General features: G+C 42.5%; 1 protein-coding gene across 1 annotated transcript; it reads left to right on the top strand.

Moving 5' to 3' along the window:
* The first annotated feature begins 23 nt into the window (after nt 1-23).
* Nucleotides 24-18,428, top strand: SLC45A2 (solute carrier family 45 member 2). Its single transcript, XM_027797157.2, has 7 exons — nt 24-652; nt 1,749-1,925; nt 4,746-5,071; nt 11,656-11,799; nt 13,084-13,207; nt 14,150-14,355; nt 17,159-18,428. The coding sequence occupies exons 1-7, from the start codon at nt 280-282 to the stop codon at nt 17,381-17,383; spliced, it is 1,575 nt and encodes a 524-aa protein (XP_027652958.1). The 5' UTR covers nt 24-279; the 3' UTR covers nt 17,384-18,428.
* The last annotated feature ends 1,968 nt before the right edge of the window (nt 18,429-20,396 follow it).

The raw sequence follows: 20,396 nt of genomic DNA on the forward strand, positions 1-20,396 counted from the left end.
GTTGGGAGCTTTGCAGACGCCCAAGAGCTCAGACCTGCTGATGTTAACACACGCTTCCCTGCCCCCTTCCTTGCATAACTTGTGATCGCAGAGCCATGAAAGTATGTGAGTCCCTCCCCCAGCGCAGACCGATCCCACCCAGCATATGATCTGGGCTCCATGTCAGCCCGAGCAGGCAGCACCGGCTGGCCAGAGCGCTGCGCTTAGCCAGAGCGCTGACCTTAACGAAAGAGTTTCCACAGGGCTCTTCCACCCACTTCTGAGGTGGCCAAGGCTGACATGGACAGCACCAGGGAGAAGGAGGAGGCTCTGCTGCGATCTGTGGTGACGGCTGGAGCGGTGGTGCCAAGGAAGCGATCGGTGGGAAGGCTGGTCATGCACAGCATGGTGATGTTTGGCCGGGAGTTCTGCTATGCCGTGGAGGCCGCCTTTGTCACGCCGGTGCTGCTCAGTGTAGGGCTGCCCAAGAACCTCTACAGCCTGGTGTGGCTCATCAGCCCTATCCTGGGCTTCATGCTGCAGCCTGTGGTAGGTTCAGCCAGTGATCACTGCACCTGTAGCTGGGGCAGGAGGCGACCTTACATTCTGGGTCTGGGCATCATAATGCTGTTGGGCATGGCTTTGTACCTCAATGGGGACGTGATAATCTCAGGTGAGTGAGGGGCATGCGCTGTGCTGACAGACAAAACTCATCCTAGCCTTTTGAATCAGAGAGAAAAGAGGGCTCCCTTTTTCCCTCTGCTAAAATGGACTTAAAATTGGGTATTGTGTTACTCAGCTGCATTGAAGGAGCTGGGGAACACTGAAATCTGCATATATGTTCAATCCCAACACTGCATGTTATGTACCCTGTACATTGTGTTCTGTAGTTTGTGCATGTGATTACAGTATGTTGTGTGTTGATGTGGGTTCCTGATCAGTTCATACAAATAAAGCACTGATTAGGCCCAGAGAAGTTTTTGCAAACTAAAATCTACCTTGTTAAGTTAAATGATCAACATTGGTTTTGTGATGTAATATGCTTCCAAACAGAGTATCTATTTTAGATGGGTTAGTGTTAATTATTGCAGCGCAGGCTTGACTCAGGGCTGTGTCATGCTGGTAAATAAGAGAAATCTGCAACTCCTTGGAAACCGTGTTGCACCTGGAATGTGAGAAATCAAATAGGTGTGACATCCCTAGACACTGTTAGAGTTCAGCTTGAGTTGTAACTTCACAAAATCTTGATGGAAAGTTGTTGCTGTCATTATGGCTTGGCAGAGGGGGGAAGCATGTGTTTTTATGGATTGATTTATTCTCCTCTCTCTTCCTGGATATCATTGGTGTTGACTGTACTTGTATTCATTTGCCCCCCAAAAAAGATGTTACAGTCAAGCCTTGATTATTTAAAACAAAGTGAGAGTGGGATAAATAGAATAAAACAAAAAAAATGCTACAAAATGCATGTGTGTTTGGCTGCCAGAGCGTGCCATGGAGGTGCGAAGGAGTAGATTAAGGCTAGTGATGCTCTTGATTGTGGAGCTTGGAGTACCCTGAGCTTGTGCTGAGTCAAGACAGTAAGTCAGCCTAGCAGAGCTCAGCACTACACCGATTCGGTTATCCCACTTCTCTGATGTGATTCTGGTATCACTGCTTTCTCTCACCTAACTAAGCATTGTTTAGATTTAGACGTATCAAGAAAGATAATATGCAGTTATGCAGGACATGGCAATGTGGCTGTCAGAATGAGGGTGTTTTTCTTTTTGTAGCTTTCAACGGGGAGAGAGACAAGCAGCGGACATGGGCAATAGTCATTACCATGCTGGGAGTAGTGCTTTTTGATTTTGCAGCTGATTTTATTGATGGCCCCATCAAAGCATATTTATTTGATGTCTGCTCCCATCAGGATAAGGAGAAGGGTCTGCATTACCACGCCCTCTTTACAGGTACTCAGATCCCTTCTTTTCCGCCGTACCTCTGGAAGGAGGGGAAGGTAATTGCATGGGTTTTATCCTCACTGTGTTTCTAATCTTGAATGAACTGATCATCTGATCTGGCGCTTCAGTCACGAGTCTTTTGTTGCTGGGTTTTCACTACTCCAGAGAACAGCAACTTGTGATTGCTGCTAGAAGGATTCTGCTGCAGAAGGCTGCAGTCATTTACAGCAACATAGTCATGATTTAACTAAGAGCAATTAATCATATAAAAAAGTGAAGTACTGTTTATTCAGCATGTTCTGGGCTTTTTTTCAAGTTTTTGGGAAGTAAAAATTAAGAGATATAACTTGTTTCCTTGCCATAGCACACTAAAAATTACATTTTGACATAGAGCAAGAGCTGCACAAACCAGAAGAGTTGATTCCCATTCTTCAGCCGTACTCCAGTATGGGCTGCCTTCCTGTATAGAAGTAGTTTTGTGCAAAATTCAGAACTTCACAGCTTCCAAAAATAAGTCCAAGTGGTTCAGTCCAGGTTCTGGCAAATGAAGCACTTTGTTTGCCTTTATACATGTTTGAAATGTTGCTGAGTTGCAGAAGGAAACCTTCTGCACTACATGAGCCCTGTGCTGAGAAAATGCACAGGGAAGACAGATAAGGCTGCGTAGCTGTAATGTGAACTGGGAGGAGCTTCCATCTGTGTCTGGGAGAAGTCGCTGTGAAAGGACTAGACAAAAACCAGACTGGATCAGACGTCATGCAGTCTGTGTTGATGCATATTTTTGTGGCTACAGAGCTGTACTGAGAGCAGAGGCGTGTAGCTTCAGCGGCAGTTACTCCAGCCGAGGAGTGAGGTGTAGTAGCTATTGACAACATCTGATTTTGGATACATGAACAGCTGTGTCCAGGAACACAGATTAAAAGGGAGCCTGAAAGCCACATGGGAATGAAATCATTATTATCCATTAGAAACTGACAGATAAAATTTTTAACAATCACTTTTATGGACAGAGAGGGGAGTGAGTCTCTGTATATTGTTACCTTCAGCAGAACTCCTTGCAGTTTCTTCTTGTACGATACTAAAAAGGTTTGATTTCCAAATTTGGAGCCACAGATTTAGCTGTGAAAAGGGACGTGGAACAAATCTTGTCAAAAAGACTGGAACAAATTGCAGTACTTGATCCAGCACCCTGTGCCCTCTATAGCAAGATCATCAGTATCTTAACTCTTCCTGATGGGCAGTTGCCTAGCCTGTTCTTGAAATCATCCCTTGACAGGGGTTCTGCAGCCCTGCCAAGGCAGTGTGTTCCAGCACTTCACTGGCCTTGTTGTTAGACAGTTTCCCCTAAAATCTAATCTTAATGTCCATTCCGTACAATTTACTTTTATCATTCCTTGCTCTACCCCTATTAGACATAGACAGCAATCCTCCCATTTCTTTTCTAACTCCTGTTTTAGGTACTGTTTCCCTGACTTCCTTCTTTCTGTACTAAATACCTCCAAGATTTTGCTCCCCAGTTTGTCTTCAGTTTAAGGTTTGAAAATGAAACTTGATAGCTTTGCAGTTACAAAACTGAACAACCACTGGAGACAAGTGGAGGGAAGAGTACATGTATCCAACATGCAACACTCAGACTGCATGCCAGTATCGTGATTGCTTTTTATCAAACCAGTATACAAAGACAACCTCGAACATCAAATATTCACCCTGTACAAATATTTAGTGTAGGTTTTCTTCAAAAAGTTATTAACAGCTTTGATTGTTTTTCATGCAAACAAGCAAGGATATAGTCCCCTGTAAAATGCAGTAGGACACAATGAGGGAGGGACATAATCAGACCTAAGAGGGAAAAAAGTACAGAAAGCGCAGAATGAAATCAAAATCCCATGTTTTGTAAGTGAAGCAAATGTAGGTCCTGTTACTGATGTTACTTTTTGTTAGAATGGTTCTGCCGCACATTGTCTTTGGTTCTCCTAAGCAGAAGAGCAGAAATACTTCCAAGTCCTTCAAATGCCTCTGTCCTGCTGAACTCCCACGTCCTGCAGAGCCGCCTGGCTAACAAGGTGTCAGGACCCCACAAAGCTGCTTCCCTTACCAGAGCTCTGTACTGTACATAACAGTGTGCACTTCTTGTGCTTCTGAAATGGTGTGCACTAGTAACAAAAAGAAGAAATTGTAAAAAAATAGGACTGAACACTGCTTTTATTAACTTCAAGATGCAAGATACCATTCTCATCTTACCTTTTATTCTAACTTTTCTGAGAAAATCAGTAAACAGAATTACACATTTGTACTTGGTCCTTTTTGGTTTCTGAATGGCAAGGTGCTTGGATTTTGATAACTAAACCCAAATGTGTTTATTTGCTTTTTTAAGAATTTCACATGGAGACAGTATTTCTGTTTAGTCAGATATATAAAATACATTTTACAAAGTCTAAACTATAGATAGTTTCAACATAATTTAAAAATGTTTGCTTGTTCTGTGAAGTTTTAAAAAAGCCATAAATTTCAGTACAATTTTATTTTGTATGACTCACCATTTCAAAGAAAATAAAGCTTCAATGAGTCAAGAAAAGAGACGGAGGCCCATGTTGCTATATGTTCAGGTGTTTTTTGGAGAGCTCTGTTGAGAAGATTTTTCAAGAGATATTTTGGTGACTGCTCATGTATGCAATTAGCTCAGTATTCCTATTTCTTGTGGTTAATTATCTGAAGAGTGATTATTCAGTTGCTTCTAGAGGGGATCACATGCTGAGGTTTATAGTGTGCTGTTTGTTTATTTTATCGATGCCAGTAGATCTTTTTTCTCCTTTTTTCCTACCCCCATAGGTTTGGGAGGAGCCCTGGGTTACCTGACGGGTGCTGTGGACTGGGGTCAAACTTTACTAGGATACTCCTTGCCGTCAGAATTCCAGGTGATTTTCTTCTTTGCAGCCTTGGTTTTCCTAATCTGCCTTACATTACATCTGCGCAGTATTCCTGAAGTCCCTCTCAGAGATGAAAACGAAGAGACAAAGTTCTTGTTGGAAGTGACCGAATCCTATAAATATAGCTCCATAGAGGAGGAAATCAAGAATGGTTACTTAAAATCAACATGTACTGAAATAAAGGCTGCAGCTAAACCAGGGAACTGCACTGTTACAGCATGTACAGAGGTAAGTGCAGAGGCGGTTTTGTAAGCCATATCATTGCATCCTTGGAGACCCTTCATTTAGCTAACGGTGACTATTTGGAATGGACCCTTTCACACACACAAAAAAAAGAACCTTCCACCATGATACAGGGTCAGGAGAAAGCCTGCTACCTTTTATTTTATTTATACAGTGTTTCTAGTGAGAGGAATGAGACAGACTAGTCCTGGTGCTTGGAACAGCTGGCAGGAATGAGGGAGAACCAGGTTCATGTTTCTGCTCTATGTCAGTCTTTTGATATCCTCCTCATGTGAACTTTGTTGAGACAACCTACTTTGTTCTTTAGTCCTGATAGAATTAACACTAAGTTGTGGACAAGGACTAGACACCATTAATCTTTGATATAAATCTGAAACTCCCACTGAAAGTCCACAACTTTCATACGTAATACATATGAAGTGTTTGTTCCCTGGTCTAACGTTTGGGTTTGGTGTTGCTCCGCATTTCATTGAGGATTTGTTGACTGTACTGATGTGTTTAAAATTGCTACTTCTACAGCAATGCTACCTCGTTTCTGGAGTTTTAGTTTCATTTTGAAGTGATGTAGCTGTGCCTTTGGCAGAACTTTGGGAATAGGAATAGTGGGAGGGAATAGCGAATACTTTGGAATCATCACTGTTTCTGCAGCATTTTCACGAGAGATTGGCTTCAATCTAAGGCAGCTAGGAAAAGGTGAATCTGCTTGAAAAATATCTGGAGAGCACATTTCTAGAAAGGTCTTGGGAACAGACAGTTTTTACTGTTTTGTTGGTGACTTTTATTGCTAGGAATCCTCACTGCAGTCTAATGGTACCATAGGTAAACAAAGGCTAATGTATATATTTGGCTCCTAGTATAACAATAAGTGATGAAATAGTTGCTTGTTTTAATTTCATTTCTTGTCTCTTGGCATCTTGTATGCCTATTCCTGATACAGTTTCTTGATTAATCGGATAAAAATACTGAGAATGTGCAGGTGGTTGGAAACCTAAGCTTATGTTTAAGCTACAAATAAAAGGGATATATTATCTTTTTACTATTTATCATGTGTATTATAATAGCACTGGGTATTCCTAACCCAAAGAAAATATTTTTGTTTTTTACATATATATTACACCAAATGCAACACAAAGGTAACATGAAAGATGAACACTGCCTGATGAGAATGCCAGACAAACACGGAGAGGGGCAGACAGCAAAGCAACAGTTTGCTGGGAGAATTTGGCTAGCTGTCTGAGATGCTGTCCCTATTTCCCCACTGTAGGCCAGCTTGAGCATCCAGCATCCTTCACCAGCACTATTAACTGTGAGCATCCTCCAAATTGTCAGATATGCTGAGTGTCATTGACTGCTTGGCCCATGTATGCTCCAAAGAAAGGATGGTAAATAAAGAAGAGAGAGCAGATGCAGTGAAAGCGAGGGGAACAGAAGAGCTAATTCTGCTGAATTTGTAATGTCTGACACCTGAGGGTGAAGCTCTGGTGTCTGCTGTGGGCAAGCTTCTGCCATTGCCCTCCTCTCTATATTTTTCACTGGACAGCCTGTCAGAGGCATACAGTGCTTTGATCTGTCTCATGTTTCTTTGATGTATCTGGCTGTGTATAAATTCTAGACACTCACTGACTTGATGGTATGTCTGTTGTGGCTCATGTTTTCTGAGTTCATTCATTACTATAATTGCTTCCTTGAAGAAATGGTTTGGCTTCCTGTTTTTCTGTGTCTCCTTTTTTTTTTTTTCACCCCTGCAGGCATCATGGCCTTATATCTTCTAAATTCAGGACTGTGCTCTTGCGTGCTAATAGCTTCCATGATTATTAATGAGATTTGATCTGTTACAGTATGAACCAACATCCGAAGTGATTCATTTTTTGTTCTTTAGTATGGTGCCAAATTACTTAGGATCTACTGCCATAAAACCCAAGTCACATTGGTGCCTCTGTATCCTTATGAATCACCAGTTGTAGTGATTCTATAGAGAAAATGTGTATTGTGAGCTTTTGAAGGATAAGGCACTTAAATGGAGCCAAACTTCAGCATGTCATTTAAATCCCTGTGGGGTTTGTGTGTTGGTGTGTATTGAATGTGTGTGTTAAACTTTTCCAATTCCACTCTTTAAAATCTCTAAATACAAAGCAAGAATTTCTATCTAGCTGTCAAATTATTGTTTGTAATTATAGCAGTTTCCTTTTTAGTTCCAACCTTACATTAACCCTTTAATTGGAAAGGCTGTTTTAAAGAACTATGTGGAAGAGTTGAACAAAATAAATGCCATTTGAAATGATAGTAATTATCTTTGAAATAACTCTAATGAGTCAACATGGAATTCTTGGTTTTGTTTTTTTAACTGTGGAAGAAGAGAATGCTTACCTTGTTTAAAAGAGAAAGTGATACCCAGAGAAATTCCAAGGGATTTGGACAATATGCAGTTCAAGGTGAAAGTCAGCAACTTCAATTTTGGCATTCCTGTGAGGATTAAAATTCACCCACTGGAGCAAAGTATTTTCCAACTTTATACATGGTGATTATTCATAGAGTAGCTTGAACATAACCTAGTTCAAAGGAAAGCAGAATTGTGAAAAGTGAGTAGAACACTGAGAGAAGGAACTAAAAAATGTCATTATCTTAACAGCAAATTGAAGACAAAATTCAACTTTCCAATAATGAACATAACTTTTACAGTTCTTCCACATTTCATGACCATACAGCTTCCTTTATCATCTCTCCCAGCACTGTTGCCTCCACACATCACTAGAGAAAATCGGAAGTGTTCCATCATGCACAGATAAAGTAATATCTTCTTCTCTTTAAAAGCAAAGAATCATGCAGGAGCTTTAAAGCAGTAAGAATTGTGTGTTGCAAATTCCTGACAGCAAGCACACCTACAGTACTAAAAAAAAATTCAAGTGATAGAAGTGATCTGATGAATGTGACTGGAAAAGAAATTGAGAGAGAATTTTGAAGTACAAGGCTCAGACAAGGAGGAGGAAGACATGGTGGGGTGCTGAAGGTGGTGAGAAATTTTCTTTTGCCCCATCAGTGAGATTGGTTAACCAGCATCAATAATGTCATGATTTTGAAATGAGTTATTTCTGCCGTGCTGTTAGGTGTTTAGGTGCTGGAGCTCACGTTAGCTGGGTGCTAGGATTTTGGAGTGGTGCTGTGTCTCCTGTGACGTATCACAGTCTCTCCCTGTTTCATTGTGCAGCAGGAAGTGCCAAGCCATCATGCAGCAGAAAGGCTATGACGTAGTTGCCATCACAGAAACATGGTGGGATAACTTGCATTGCTGGAGTGCTGCAGCAGATGGCTACAAACTCTTCAGAAGGGATAAAGATGGAAAGGCAGTGGGATAACTCTGCATGTTAGGGAGCGTTTTGACTGCCTAGAGCTGAATGGTGGTAACAAGGTCAAATGTTTATGGGTAAGGATCAGGGGGAAGGCCAACAAGGCGGATATCCTGGTGGGAGTCTGTTATAGACCACCCAACCAGGATGAAGAGGCAGATCAAATGTTCTACAAGCAGCTGGGAGGAGTCTCACATTTGCTAGTCCTCGCTGGGGGGAGTCCTTCATGGGGGACTTCCAGCTTGCCAGATGTCTGCTGGAAATACAGCACAGCAGAGAGGAAACAGTCTGGGAGGTTCCTGGAGGGTGTGGAAGAGACCTTCCTGACACAGCTGGTCAGTGAGCCAGCCAGGGGAGATGTCCTGCTGGGTCTGCTGGTTACAGGCAGGGAGGGACTGGTGGGTGATGTGGTGGCTGGAGGACGTCTTGGGCATAGCGATCATGAGATGATTGAGTTTTTAATTCTCGGAGAAGCAAGGAAGAGGCTGGACTTTGGAGGGCCGACTTTGGCCTGGTTAGGAGGCTGGTTGACAGAGCCCCTTGGGAGACAGTTCTGAAGGGCCAAGGGGTCCAGGAGGGCTGGGCAGTCTTCCAGAAGGAAGTCCTAAAGGCTCAGGAGCAGCCTGTCCCCATGTGCCAAAAGACAAACCAGGAGGAAAGACCAGCCTGGCTGAGCAGAGCTTTGGCTGAAACTCAGGGGGAAAGCAGAGTTTTCCACCTTTGGGAGAAGGGGCAGGCAACCCCGGAGGGCTATAGCGGTGTCGTGAGGTTATGCAGGGGGAAGATGGAGAGGAGAAAGCCCAGCTAGAACTCAGGCTGGCCACTGCTGTAAAAGATGACAAAAATGTTTTACACATACATGAGAAACAGAAGGAGGGCCAAGGATAATCTGCATCCTTCACTGGATGCGGGGGGGAACGCTGCCACAAAGGATGAGGAAAAGGCTGAGGTGCTTAATGCTTTCTTGCCTCAGTCTTTCACAGCAAGCCCAGGTTCCCTCTGGGTACTGAGCCCCTGAGCTGGAAGACAGGGTGAGGAGGAGCAGAATGGAGTCCCCACAGTCCAGGAGGAAACGGTCAGTGACCTGCTGCTCCACTGAGACACGCACCAGTCTGTGGGGCTGGATGGGATCCACCCGAGGGCACTGAGGGAGCTGGTGGGGCCAAGCCACGCTCCATCATATATCAACAGTGCTGGCTAAGTGAGGAGGTCTCAGAAGACTGGACGTCAGCCAATGTGACACGAGTCTTGTAGGTACAAGAAGGGCAGGAAGGAGGATCCAGGCAGCTACAGGCCTGCCAGCCTGACCTCGGTGCCAGGGAAGGTTATGGAGCAGATCATCCTGGCTGCCATCCCGTGGCACATGCAGGTCAACCAGGGGATCAGGCCCAGCCAGCATGGGGTTATGAAAGGCAGATGGACCTGATCTCCTTCTACAAGACAATGACCCACCAAGTGGATGAGGGAAAGGCTGTGGATGTTGTCTACCTGGATGTTAGTAAAGCCTTTGACACCATCTCCCACAGCATTCTCCTGGAGACACGGGCTGCTCGTGGCTTGGGTGGGTGTGCTCTGTGCTGGGTCAAGAGCCGGCTGAGTCCAGAGCGTGGTGGGGAATGGAGTTACATCCAGCTGGTGGCCAGGGCCCAGTGTTGGGGCCAGTCCTGTTTCATATCTTTACCAACGATCTGGGTGAGGGGACCGAGTGCCCCCTCAGTGAGTTCACAGGTGACCCCCAGCTGGGGGGAGCGTTGATCTGCGGGAGGGCAGGAGGCTCTGCAGGGGGGTCTGGGCAGGCTGGAGCGATGGGCCCAGGCCAGTTGTGTGAGGGTCAACCAGGCTCAGTGCCGGGTCCTGCCCGTGGGTCACACCAGCCCCCGCAGCGCTGCGGGCTGGGGGCAGGGGGCTGGGAACTGCCTGGGGGGAAAGGGCCTGGGGGGGCTGGTCGGCAGCCGGCTGGGCATGAGCCCCCCGTGTGCCCAGGTGGCCAAGGCGGCTGTGGTGGAATCACCATCCCTGAAAGTGCTTTAAAAATGTGTAGATGCAGAGCTTAGGGACATGGTTTAGTGATGGACTTGGCTGTCCTGAGTTAACAATTGGATTTTATGATCCAACCTAAATGATTCTACAATTCAAGGATTCTGTCAATCAGTTCTGGGCTGCCCAGTAGAAGAGAGACATAGATACAGTCAACAGAGTCTAGTGGAGGGCCACAAAGATGACTTAAGGGTCCAGAGCACTTTACATATGAGGAAAGGCCGAGAAATCTGTGACTGTTTAGCCTGGAGAAGAGAAATTGTAGGGGGACTCTCATCAATGTATCTAATTACCTGAAGGGAGGGTGCAAAGACAATAGAGCCAGGCTGTTTTCACTGGTCCCCAGTGACAGGACCAGAGGCAATGGACACAAACTGAAACACAGGAGTTTTCCTCTGGACATCAGGAAATACTTTTCACTGTGAGGGTGACTGAGCGCTGGAACAGGTTGCCCGGAGATGTGGAGTCTCCATCCTTGGACATATTCAAAAGCTGTCTGGACATCATCCAGGGCATCCACCTGTAGGTGGCCCTGCTTGAGTAGGGGGACTTGGACTAGATGACCTCTAGAGGTGCCTTCCAACCTCAACCACTCTGTGATTCATGGAGAGGAGGACAGTACATGGTGGGATTCTCATGATATGCCAGAAAAGGTGAAGTTTTCTAGTGTGCTAAACTCCAGCACAGAAGGGAATGGGAATGAAGTCTCAGAAATGCCATATTCCACAGCTGATACGTTTTAATTCTCAGAAAGTATTCTGAATTTCATTTTTTCTGTGCAGCTTTAAATTTTTAATATAAAGCTGTTTGTTTCCATAAAGAAATTAGTTTCGTTTCTGATTGTGGTTTGCTTTGCTTTTTTTTTTTTTTTTTCATTTATTCTACAAGTAAATAATAATCTTATAATAATCTTACTGATTATAACAGCAAGAAATGTTACATCAGTACTGATACCCCAGCTCTCCCTGAGTCTCTATGAAGCTTTCAGATCACTTTATTAGCCAGTGGCTCTACAAATCAAATATATGTTGAAGGACATTCACTACCCAAGCAAACCTTCCTAGCTAAACCCAAAAATCCTTGGAAATTTGGTAATGGAAAGATACTGAGGCCTTCTTCATTTGCTGTCAACTATTTTATTGGCTTCAGGGAAGTAATACAGTATTATTGTTAAATACTTGCTTTTAGGATCAAAGGCGGATGACCCTTAAATCACTCTTGAAGACACTTTTAAGCATGCCATCCCACTATCGCTATCTGTGTGTGAGCCACCTCCTTGGATGGATGGCTTTCCTATCCAACATGCTCTTCTTCACGGATTTCATGGGACAGGTAATAGCATGAAATGCTCTTGCTGCTTCTTCTTTGTAGCATCTCCTCCTCCACCAAAAAAACTGAGGCAGTGTTTTCATCCTGAAGAAATAACAGTGAGGGCAGAGCCAGTTGTATCTGAATGGCTCAACAAGAATTTTGTAAAACAGCTAATTGATCTCAGGCCCTCATTCTGAGCCAGTCTGTTGGATCTTTGGGGAAAACCTTTTAGTATTTCTAAGGCTGTTCGTGTCTATTTAACTGTTCCAAATGAAGCTCTCAGAGCTGTTCCAAACATCCATTCTCTGCTTTGGCTTTGGAGCCGCTCTGAGGTGGGCAGGTTCCCTAACTAGAGTGATGGTGATGTTGCCTGGATGCAGCTGGCCTTACCCTGGTGCATAGCCACTGTCGGCACAAGGCTGTCTACCTGCACCACGGCCTCCCTGGCCTCAGGTTCTGCAGCTCCTTGCACACAGTGAGCCACTTGGTAGCTGAAAGCTCTTGTCTCCTTGAACTTGGCTGTCCCTGCTATACTTTTTTAAACCTTTCCCTGAGTCCATTCTGCCAGCATTTATTTGCCTTTGTGATACCGAGTGATCCCCTTTCCATGCCATTTCCAGGCAGAAGACTGTATGTCCCTGCCAGTGATTCTCGCCTACATGAACTTGTCTGCTTCCTTTCTTCCAGGGTAAAATTATGCTCCTGGCACCAATCCTGTCATTGCCACTTCCTCTCTTCTGTGGTTTCCATGTTCCCAGTTTCTTGCCTTTTTGTGTGTCTGTAGGAGAGAGGGAGGCTTTTTTTCCCGCAGCATATATGAACAACTGAAAGAAAAAGTTTTGCTTGCCTAGATAAGGAACTGAAGAAGAAAATTACTGGGTGGAAAAATGGCAGTGTTGGGGTAAGCCTGAAAAAGAAAACTAAAAAATTAATGGTAGATAAATTAGGGAAAGAAAGGCTAAGGTAAGAATGCAGAAGTGGAGAGAGGAGGAGAGTGGGGAAATGAGACACCCAAAGGAAAAAGAGCGAATGAGCCAAGTTAGAGTGGACAGTCCAGGAAAAGGCAGAGGGTAATAACTGAGGAGGAACCTGGGATGTAAGAATCTGGGATAAATGAGTGTGAATCTTGGAGAACTGTGAAGGAATGGTTAGGGCACTTAGGATGCTTAACAGATTTCTTGCATGCTAATTATCTTCACTACCAGGGATGAGGCCCTGTGTTGGGTACCCTGTTCCTGTAAGAAGGAGGTATTGTATGACATGCAGTCCATCCTTGCCTTCTGTCATCTCTGTGATCTCTTTCAGGTTGTATACCAGGGTAGTCCTTATGCGCCTCATAACTCCACGCTGTACCTTACCTACAAAACAGGAGTAGAGGTGGGATGCTGGGGGCTGTGTGTCAATGCAATTTCTTCATCAGTCTATTCTTGTAAGTAGCCGGGAATGAACTCCAACACTGTGTGTTTGAAACAGTGTTTAAACCGTTCACTATTTGCCATTGTTTAAAAAATTAAAGCGATGCCAAATTAACTGGGATTTTTTTCCACTATAAAACATTAAGAAATGTTACATTCTTTCTCAGCATTGTTAGAAACTTGTATTTTAACAGGAACAGGTCCTGACCACATGATGAGGGGTCACTTTGTGAGTGCAGGCATTGTTCTGCATGTGAACGGACCCTGAACACTGAAAATCATCCTGGAGTTCAATGCCAGACTAAAATGGATGCCATGGACATTATTCTGAGATGCTCTTTCACCTAGCAGTGCTGTAGCTGTAGGTTCATGGAGGTCCCTCTGATGGCCTCTCCCCGTCTGCATTCCTCATAAAATAACTCTTTCACAATGCAGTAGGAGTTCCTGCCAGAAGTATGAACCTTGCTCTCCAAAATTATGTGTAAATATGCTAGCACGGTTCCCCAGATAGATTTCACCATAGCTCTTACCAAGGATAAAAAAAATTACTTGTAATCCAAAAACTCAGATGAGTAGCATTTTGGGGGCTGAACTGAGCATCTAAAAGAGGCTCAAGAGAAATCTTTTCCCATTTGAAGCTTAACTACTGACCTTGCTGTAGCACCTTGCCAAATATTTGCATTATAAGTGAACATCGACTGAGGTTGTCAAAGAGGGCATTTCTTCCAGGATGGTTGTTAACTGCTTCTTCTCTGGAGTTGGCTATGCCAGAATAAGACCATCCTCAGCAAGAGCAAGTATTCTTTGGCAAGTTTATACCTAGAATAACTTGAGGCAACTTCCAAAGATTGTCTCTTTCACTGCATTTTACAAAATAAAACTGCCTAAAGGAACTCCCTGATGAATGTGACCCATTTTGTTTTAGTCTTTTTAGCATTTTCACTTTCTTTTCACAGACCTGCAGAAAATCCTTTTGCCATACATAGGATTAAAGGGACTTTACTTCATTGGATACCTACTTTTTGGACTGAGTACTGGATTAATTGGCTTGTTTCCCAATGTCTTTTCCACTCTGGCTCTGTGTTCCCTCTTTGGCGTCATGTCCAGCACGCTGTACACAGTACCATTCCACCTCATTGCAGAGTATCACAGGGAAGAAGAGGTGAGTTCAATGCCTAGGGAAGGGTGAGTTTATATCTGTCTGGGTCTGTTTAGTCTATTTTTGGAGAAAACTGATTAGAACTGGGCATCAGCTTTTAATTTTAATTTCAAACTATTTCTGATGACATGTTAGGAATGGAAAGTTTCCAACAGACAGAGTTAAAGTCCCAGCTCCAGAATCTCCAAACAGTCCCACACTGGGACAAATAATTATTTATCATCACAATTGAAACAAAGCCATTCACAATACGTGTTCAGGCAGTGAGCAGATAACAGGGCTCCACTTGTGTTGCCTTCAGATGCTGCCTTCCTTACATCCTTCTTTCCAGCTGTATTAGCTGAGGGCTTGACTTGTGAATTCCTAAGGTTAATAGCCACACTGTAGAAGCTGATAGAAATTTCAGTTAATTGCAAAGTGTTATAAAAACTGTTAGCTAATAGAGACATTGAATTAAAGTACAGTTTTATATAGTTCAGTATTAAATTATATACGACATTCTCATTATCTCTCTAAACGTCTGGGCTTTGGTCCTCCACAGCATAAATACTGTTTCCAAGGAAAATCTGGAAAAGCTTGCATTCCTTATATCACATTACTGGGCACAGCAGGATCTTCAGTCTTGTAAAGTGTTGAGCTCTTTCATGGAAAAGTTCTCTCAAGGATCTTCAGTTAGTGGGAGAGCTAGAAACAAGAAGAATTAAGGAGAGTTGGGAAGGAGAGTTGGGAAAGAGACTTAGGAAAAGTTCTCATTATATCTGAGGACATTTGAAAACATTAATAAAGAAATGTTGAACCATTGAAAACCAGCATAAAACCATAGTGGAGACCAGCACAGGGCTAGATCAAGTCCTTCAGAACATGTCCTCCTGTTCTGTACAACTTTAAAGCATCACAATCTGGATATGAATACAAGAAAACTCTTAACTCTTCTACTGAATCCTAGGAGGATGTCTCAATGTGGTTAAATATTTCATAGATCTGTTTCCTAATTTTTCAGTTAATTTCTCTGTTCCTTCCAACAGAGAACGATCACGATGAAGAGTTTTAGAAAGATGTAACAAAAGACAAGGAATGAACCCAGTTTAGGGTGAGATCACAGTCCTAACCTTGGGCCAACCGAATTGTAGTCTAGATCTGATTCAGAGCTGTTCCAAGACAGAAGTGAAATAAAATTTGCTGAAGTGTGCATGGACTTTAATAGGCTAATATATTCAAATGTTACTTGTAAGGCAACCAATTATTTCATGTTTGCTGTACGGTACTTGCTATGCAAGATGTTAAGTGATCTATTATTCTGTGTTAGATCTGATATTAATAGAGTTAAGTTTAGCTCAAATCTTCCATAATGCACAAGACAGATAGAAAAAATAAAAAGGAAACATCTCATGCACGATTGTGTTAATTTACACTTTCATATAATTTGTGGTCAGAACTACTGGTACATAAGAACACTGGGCATAGCCCAGCAAAGTAGATAAAATTCCAAAAAAATTGCGTCTAACATTGGAAGTATTTCAGGTGAAAGAACTGTATCATTCCAGAACAAAGAGCAGACATTTTCCCTCACTATGCATTCTACCAAAATCATGTGCTGAGTTTTAAAATGCAACTATTTCAGTCCCTGTTCCATGCTGCTGTTCCCTAGGATCAAACACAATTTTGTCTACTGGAGTAGTAAGAGACTGTCTCCAGTACTTCTGAGCTTTGTGTGGTAACAGCTCAAAGGCAATGTAATAGGTCTTGCAAAAAGCAAAAAGCATCTTAAGGGCCAAGAGTGTTTGGACACCAGAAGACAGCAGCACAGCTAGCCTACAGTATGGAAACATCTGATTTCTTACAATACAACCTTCTTCATTTGACAGCCTATGCAAGAAGATCAATAAATATGTACACTGTCATGTATTTTTCCAGCAAAACAGAATAGTTCCTTCCTGGAGGGAATCATAGATCAGCTGAAGATAGAAGGGACCTTCAGAGATCATGTAGTCCAACCCCCTTGCTCAAGCAGGGCCACACAGGGTCATGTGTTTTGTCTGGTTTGAGTATTTCCAAGGATGGAGACAACGCAACCCCTCTGCTTAACCTGTTCCAGTGATCGATCACCCTCACAGGGTGCTTATGTATGAGATGCTTGCATATAATAAATAAAGCTTTTTTGCTCTGCTATGTATATCGTAGCAGACACACAGATAGTCGGTAGTTAATAATGCCCTTTGATGGCGTAGAAGAATCCTAGTCTGGACATTTGTTTTCAGGATTTTTTTCTTTTCCCCTAGCAATAAAAGCATTAAATTTAGATGTTAGTACTGGACTCCTTTAGGTGCTTTAAGCCATGACTTCAGAGCACAGCGCTCCATTATAATGAATTATGCTCTCTATGTATGTGGCACATAGTATGACTCATCTTAACATCCTTTGAGGCTCCCGTTCAACCATGAGAGTTTGAGCTAAATTGTCCATGATGGCGTGTCTGGTACTGTGAAATGTCAGTTTGTCAGAGCTCAAATAGACCTGAACTTCAAGGACACGGCTATTTTTTTTCAATCAAGTTTCAATTCTTTCCTTGAGAGAGGGGGTACAGGGAAAAATTGCAGATGGGAGAAATGGGGCATTTTGGGGGCAAGATTGGAAAACTTATTATCACTTGTAAAACTCTCTAAATTCCATAACCTCTGCGAGACAAGCAGGAAAAACAGAAGAGAACGAGGAAGCTGCATGTGGGGGTCGTGGCAGTGTGTTGGCTGAGAGCTGTGTTGTCAGTGTTGTCTGATTTCACCGGGGTTTGTTTTGTGCCTATTTGCAGAACCTGAAGCTGCAGGATGGGGAACAAACTGGAGATCAGGGGCGAGGGAAGGGCATTGACTGTGCCGCTCTCACCTGCATGGTCCAGCTGGCCCAGATCATTCTCGGCATTGGCCTGGGGCTCTTGGTTAGCATTGCCGGCAGCGCAATCACGGTGATTTCGGCATCTACGGTGGCACTGATCGGCTGCTGCTTTGTTGCTTTTTGTGTTCGATACGTGGATTAGGACTGTGTGAGGTGACTGGAAGAAATCTCCCCAGGTGAGCGTTTTCTTTCTGGGTCAGTAGCACTGGTGCTGTTGCCATGCTGATCTGGTGGCACATCCTCCTCTCTTACCTCCTCGGAGTGGCTGCAATTCCGAAGCTTTACAAAATAGAGACTTGATAAAAGTGGTTGCCTAATGCCTCAGATTGAAAGCTTCTCTATTTTGACTGCTTTATTACTTCATTTCTGCTGACTTCGGTGTATTAACACGCTGTCGCACAGGATGGTGTGTGTGCCCATGGTATCTCAATGCCCTACACGGGAGTTGTTACAAAACTCCTCATCACCATTTTGTGGAAGTTAATAGACGAAGTATGTGACAAATGGAAGAAGTAATAAAAATAGACAGAATTAGGAAGAAAGTAGTTATTTATCTTGTTTTTCAGGTATCTTAAGTTTGGGGATATTCTCTCTGGTAGTCAAAAGCTGCAAGAGAATCAAACAGCAATCAATTGCGAAAGGCAATGCAGGCTGCAATTGTGTTATGCTTACTAGTACTGTTAAATGGGATCAGCTAATTCCCAGCCACTGTCAAAAGCAGATTTCGGTGTGAAGGATGTTTGGAATAGAAAAAAAAGATTGAATCCTACTGTTTAAAAGCACAACTGTAAAGTAATTATTTTATGCTGGATCCTACTGCTTCAGTATAAATGAAATGAACTTACTGACTGAGCTTGTCATAAAAGTCTAAGGCTGTTTTGCAAATCCATGTGTAGGCACCTAAACAATCCATCTTTGGGAAACAGCTGCCATTTCCTCCTTCTTAAAAAACTGGCCTCTTGACTTTGATACTGTAATTGAAAAAATAAACTTGGCCAAAACAATAATTTTATAAATGGCTGTAAGCTGCTTGAATCTTGACATTGGATATGACAGTATTTACCTTGAAGTAGCATCTCTGTTTTCTCTATACATCTAACATCTATTTCCTTCATGCATCTATCTTTGAGTAAAATGGCATTTTCTCTTTATGGAATATTGTAAGTAAATTCAGTTCTGCAAAGCACCATCAGGAATTATTGTACACTAAATACTTAAGTCCATTTATTTCTATTTAATTTCATATAAGGCTTCATTCTTATTTTTATGATATTGCCAAAGTTTTGAAAATCCTGTGTTTGTGAAAGTGGTACACTGTATTTGTGCTGTACTTCCTCTGTCCTGAAAACTATCATATCCTTTTGCTATGTTATGTGCTAAGCCACATGAAGCCATCTGCTAATGCAATTTTTTTAATCAACAGTGACACAGAAAGACTGTCACCAGGTATGGTGTTTGTTTGTTTTAAAATGTTGCACATGTATAATCAACACTGTTAAATGCACTGTTGAGGTGATCAGCTCTTAGAAGCTCTGCAAGGTATGAACTGACAACACCACAAAGAAATGGTTCAATTTGAGCATAAAATGCCTCTGCAGAGATGCACCAACTTCATCCTTTTCTTATGTTTTCATGAGTGAGTCATTTATTCTCAGGAAAAACAATTTTCCCTTAGATAAACACTAATTAATTGTAACAAGCCTATGGAAGCCTCAGCCACCTTTTCCTTGATGATTGTGTCTCCACTATAGACCCAAAATGGCCTTTGCACAGCAAACCTTTCTCACAGTTCTTTCATCCTGCCTTTGAAGAAGCCATGTTGTATGGTTTCTTTCATTTTGTGGCTCTTCAAGGATCCCTCTCATGTCACACCCACGGAAGAGAAAAGCTTGGAATACTGAGCCCCTGGGCAGTGTTTCAAACACACTGCAGGTGCTGAGATGGCTGGAGCACAAGGGTCTCAACCGGGACAAACAGGAGAAGACCAGAAAATGAAGAATGATTGTCTTCTCTATTCACTTTATGCCATCGTTAACTCACTGACTTCTACTAACTCAGTATCTCATGGGAGGAGGAATTTTTAAGGGAAGAGCGAGGTGCTTCTGTGGAGCCACGAAAACAGGGGAAGGAGGTGATCTGATTTTATAGGACTGCAGGACTTGCAGCACTGTGTAAACCCACACTCCCAGAGCAGAGGTCATCAAGCTCCAATTCCAGTGTGAGGCTGGGAAAGGAGCTTTGAAATGTTTACCTTTGTCTTTGTCAATATTTTCTTCGAGGTTTAACGCCATCAGAACATTAAAATTTGAATGGTCGGTGCTCTCTCTGCTCTGTTACACAAAGAAAACACTGGCATTGATTCAAGCCCCAGAGTGACTGTAGATTTGTAGCAACATAACAAGAATTGTGAACCTGCAGAGAGAAATGTGACCATTATGTATATCAATACTTTTATTTTAAAATTCATTCAAAGAAAACTGCTTCAGGAGCTCACATTATCATCTTTCTCATTATCTTTCCCTTTAAAATTCACTGCATGCTACAGAACACAGAGCAGAATAGAGTTGTTTTTTCTTTGGAAATGTCTCCATAAAAACATGCTATAGTTGTTTCTAAGACTTCACAATAATATCTTTCTTGTTGGGTCTTCATCAAAAATAGCAAACAGGCAAAAACCTATGTACAATTTGAAAACCAGTGTTTAAAACAGAGAAATTATGATGGTGCTCATTCTGAAGTAAAAACTGTTATTTCAGCTGTTACTGAAAACAATCTAAAATGCTACTAATTCATGAGAAGGGATGAAATAAGTATTTCCTTCAGCAATAGAAATGCTAAAATATCTAAAATGTTAAAGGCATTGAAGAACTGTCCGCTGGTGCTACTAATTTAAGAAGTTCCACCTTTTCTGTCTTTTTACATTAGTTCAGGTCTTGAGATTATCAATGTGATCAGTTACTATGCTTAATATCAGCTTTTATTGCAATGATGTGGGTTTCAAAGTTATAAGTACCTTGGGTCTGATCTTTCTCATCTGGTTTTATTTCCACATACATAAAATTAAATAAAAGATCTTCTCTATATCAAGTTTATGCAAATGATATGTTTAGATGAAAATGAGATTTCTTGAGATAACCAGCTCCTTGGCCATCCCA

Source organism: Falco peregrinus, chromosome Z (assembly GCF_023634155.1).
Source record: "Falco peregrinus isolate bFalPer1 chromosome Z, bFalPer1.pri, whole genome shotgun sequence".
NCBI classification, from domain to species: domain Eukaryota; kingdom Metazoa; phylum Chordata; class Aves; order Falconiformes; family Falconidae; genus Falco; species Falco peregrinus.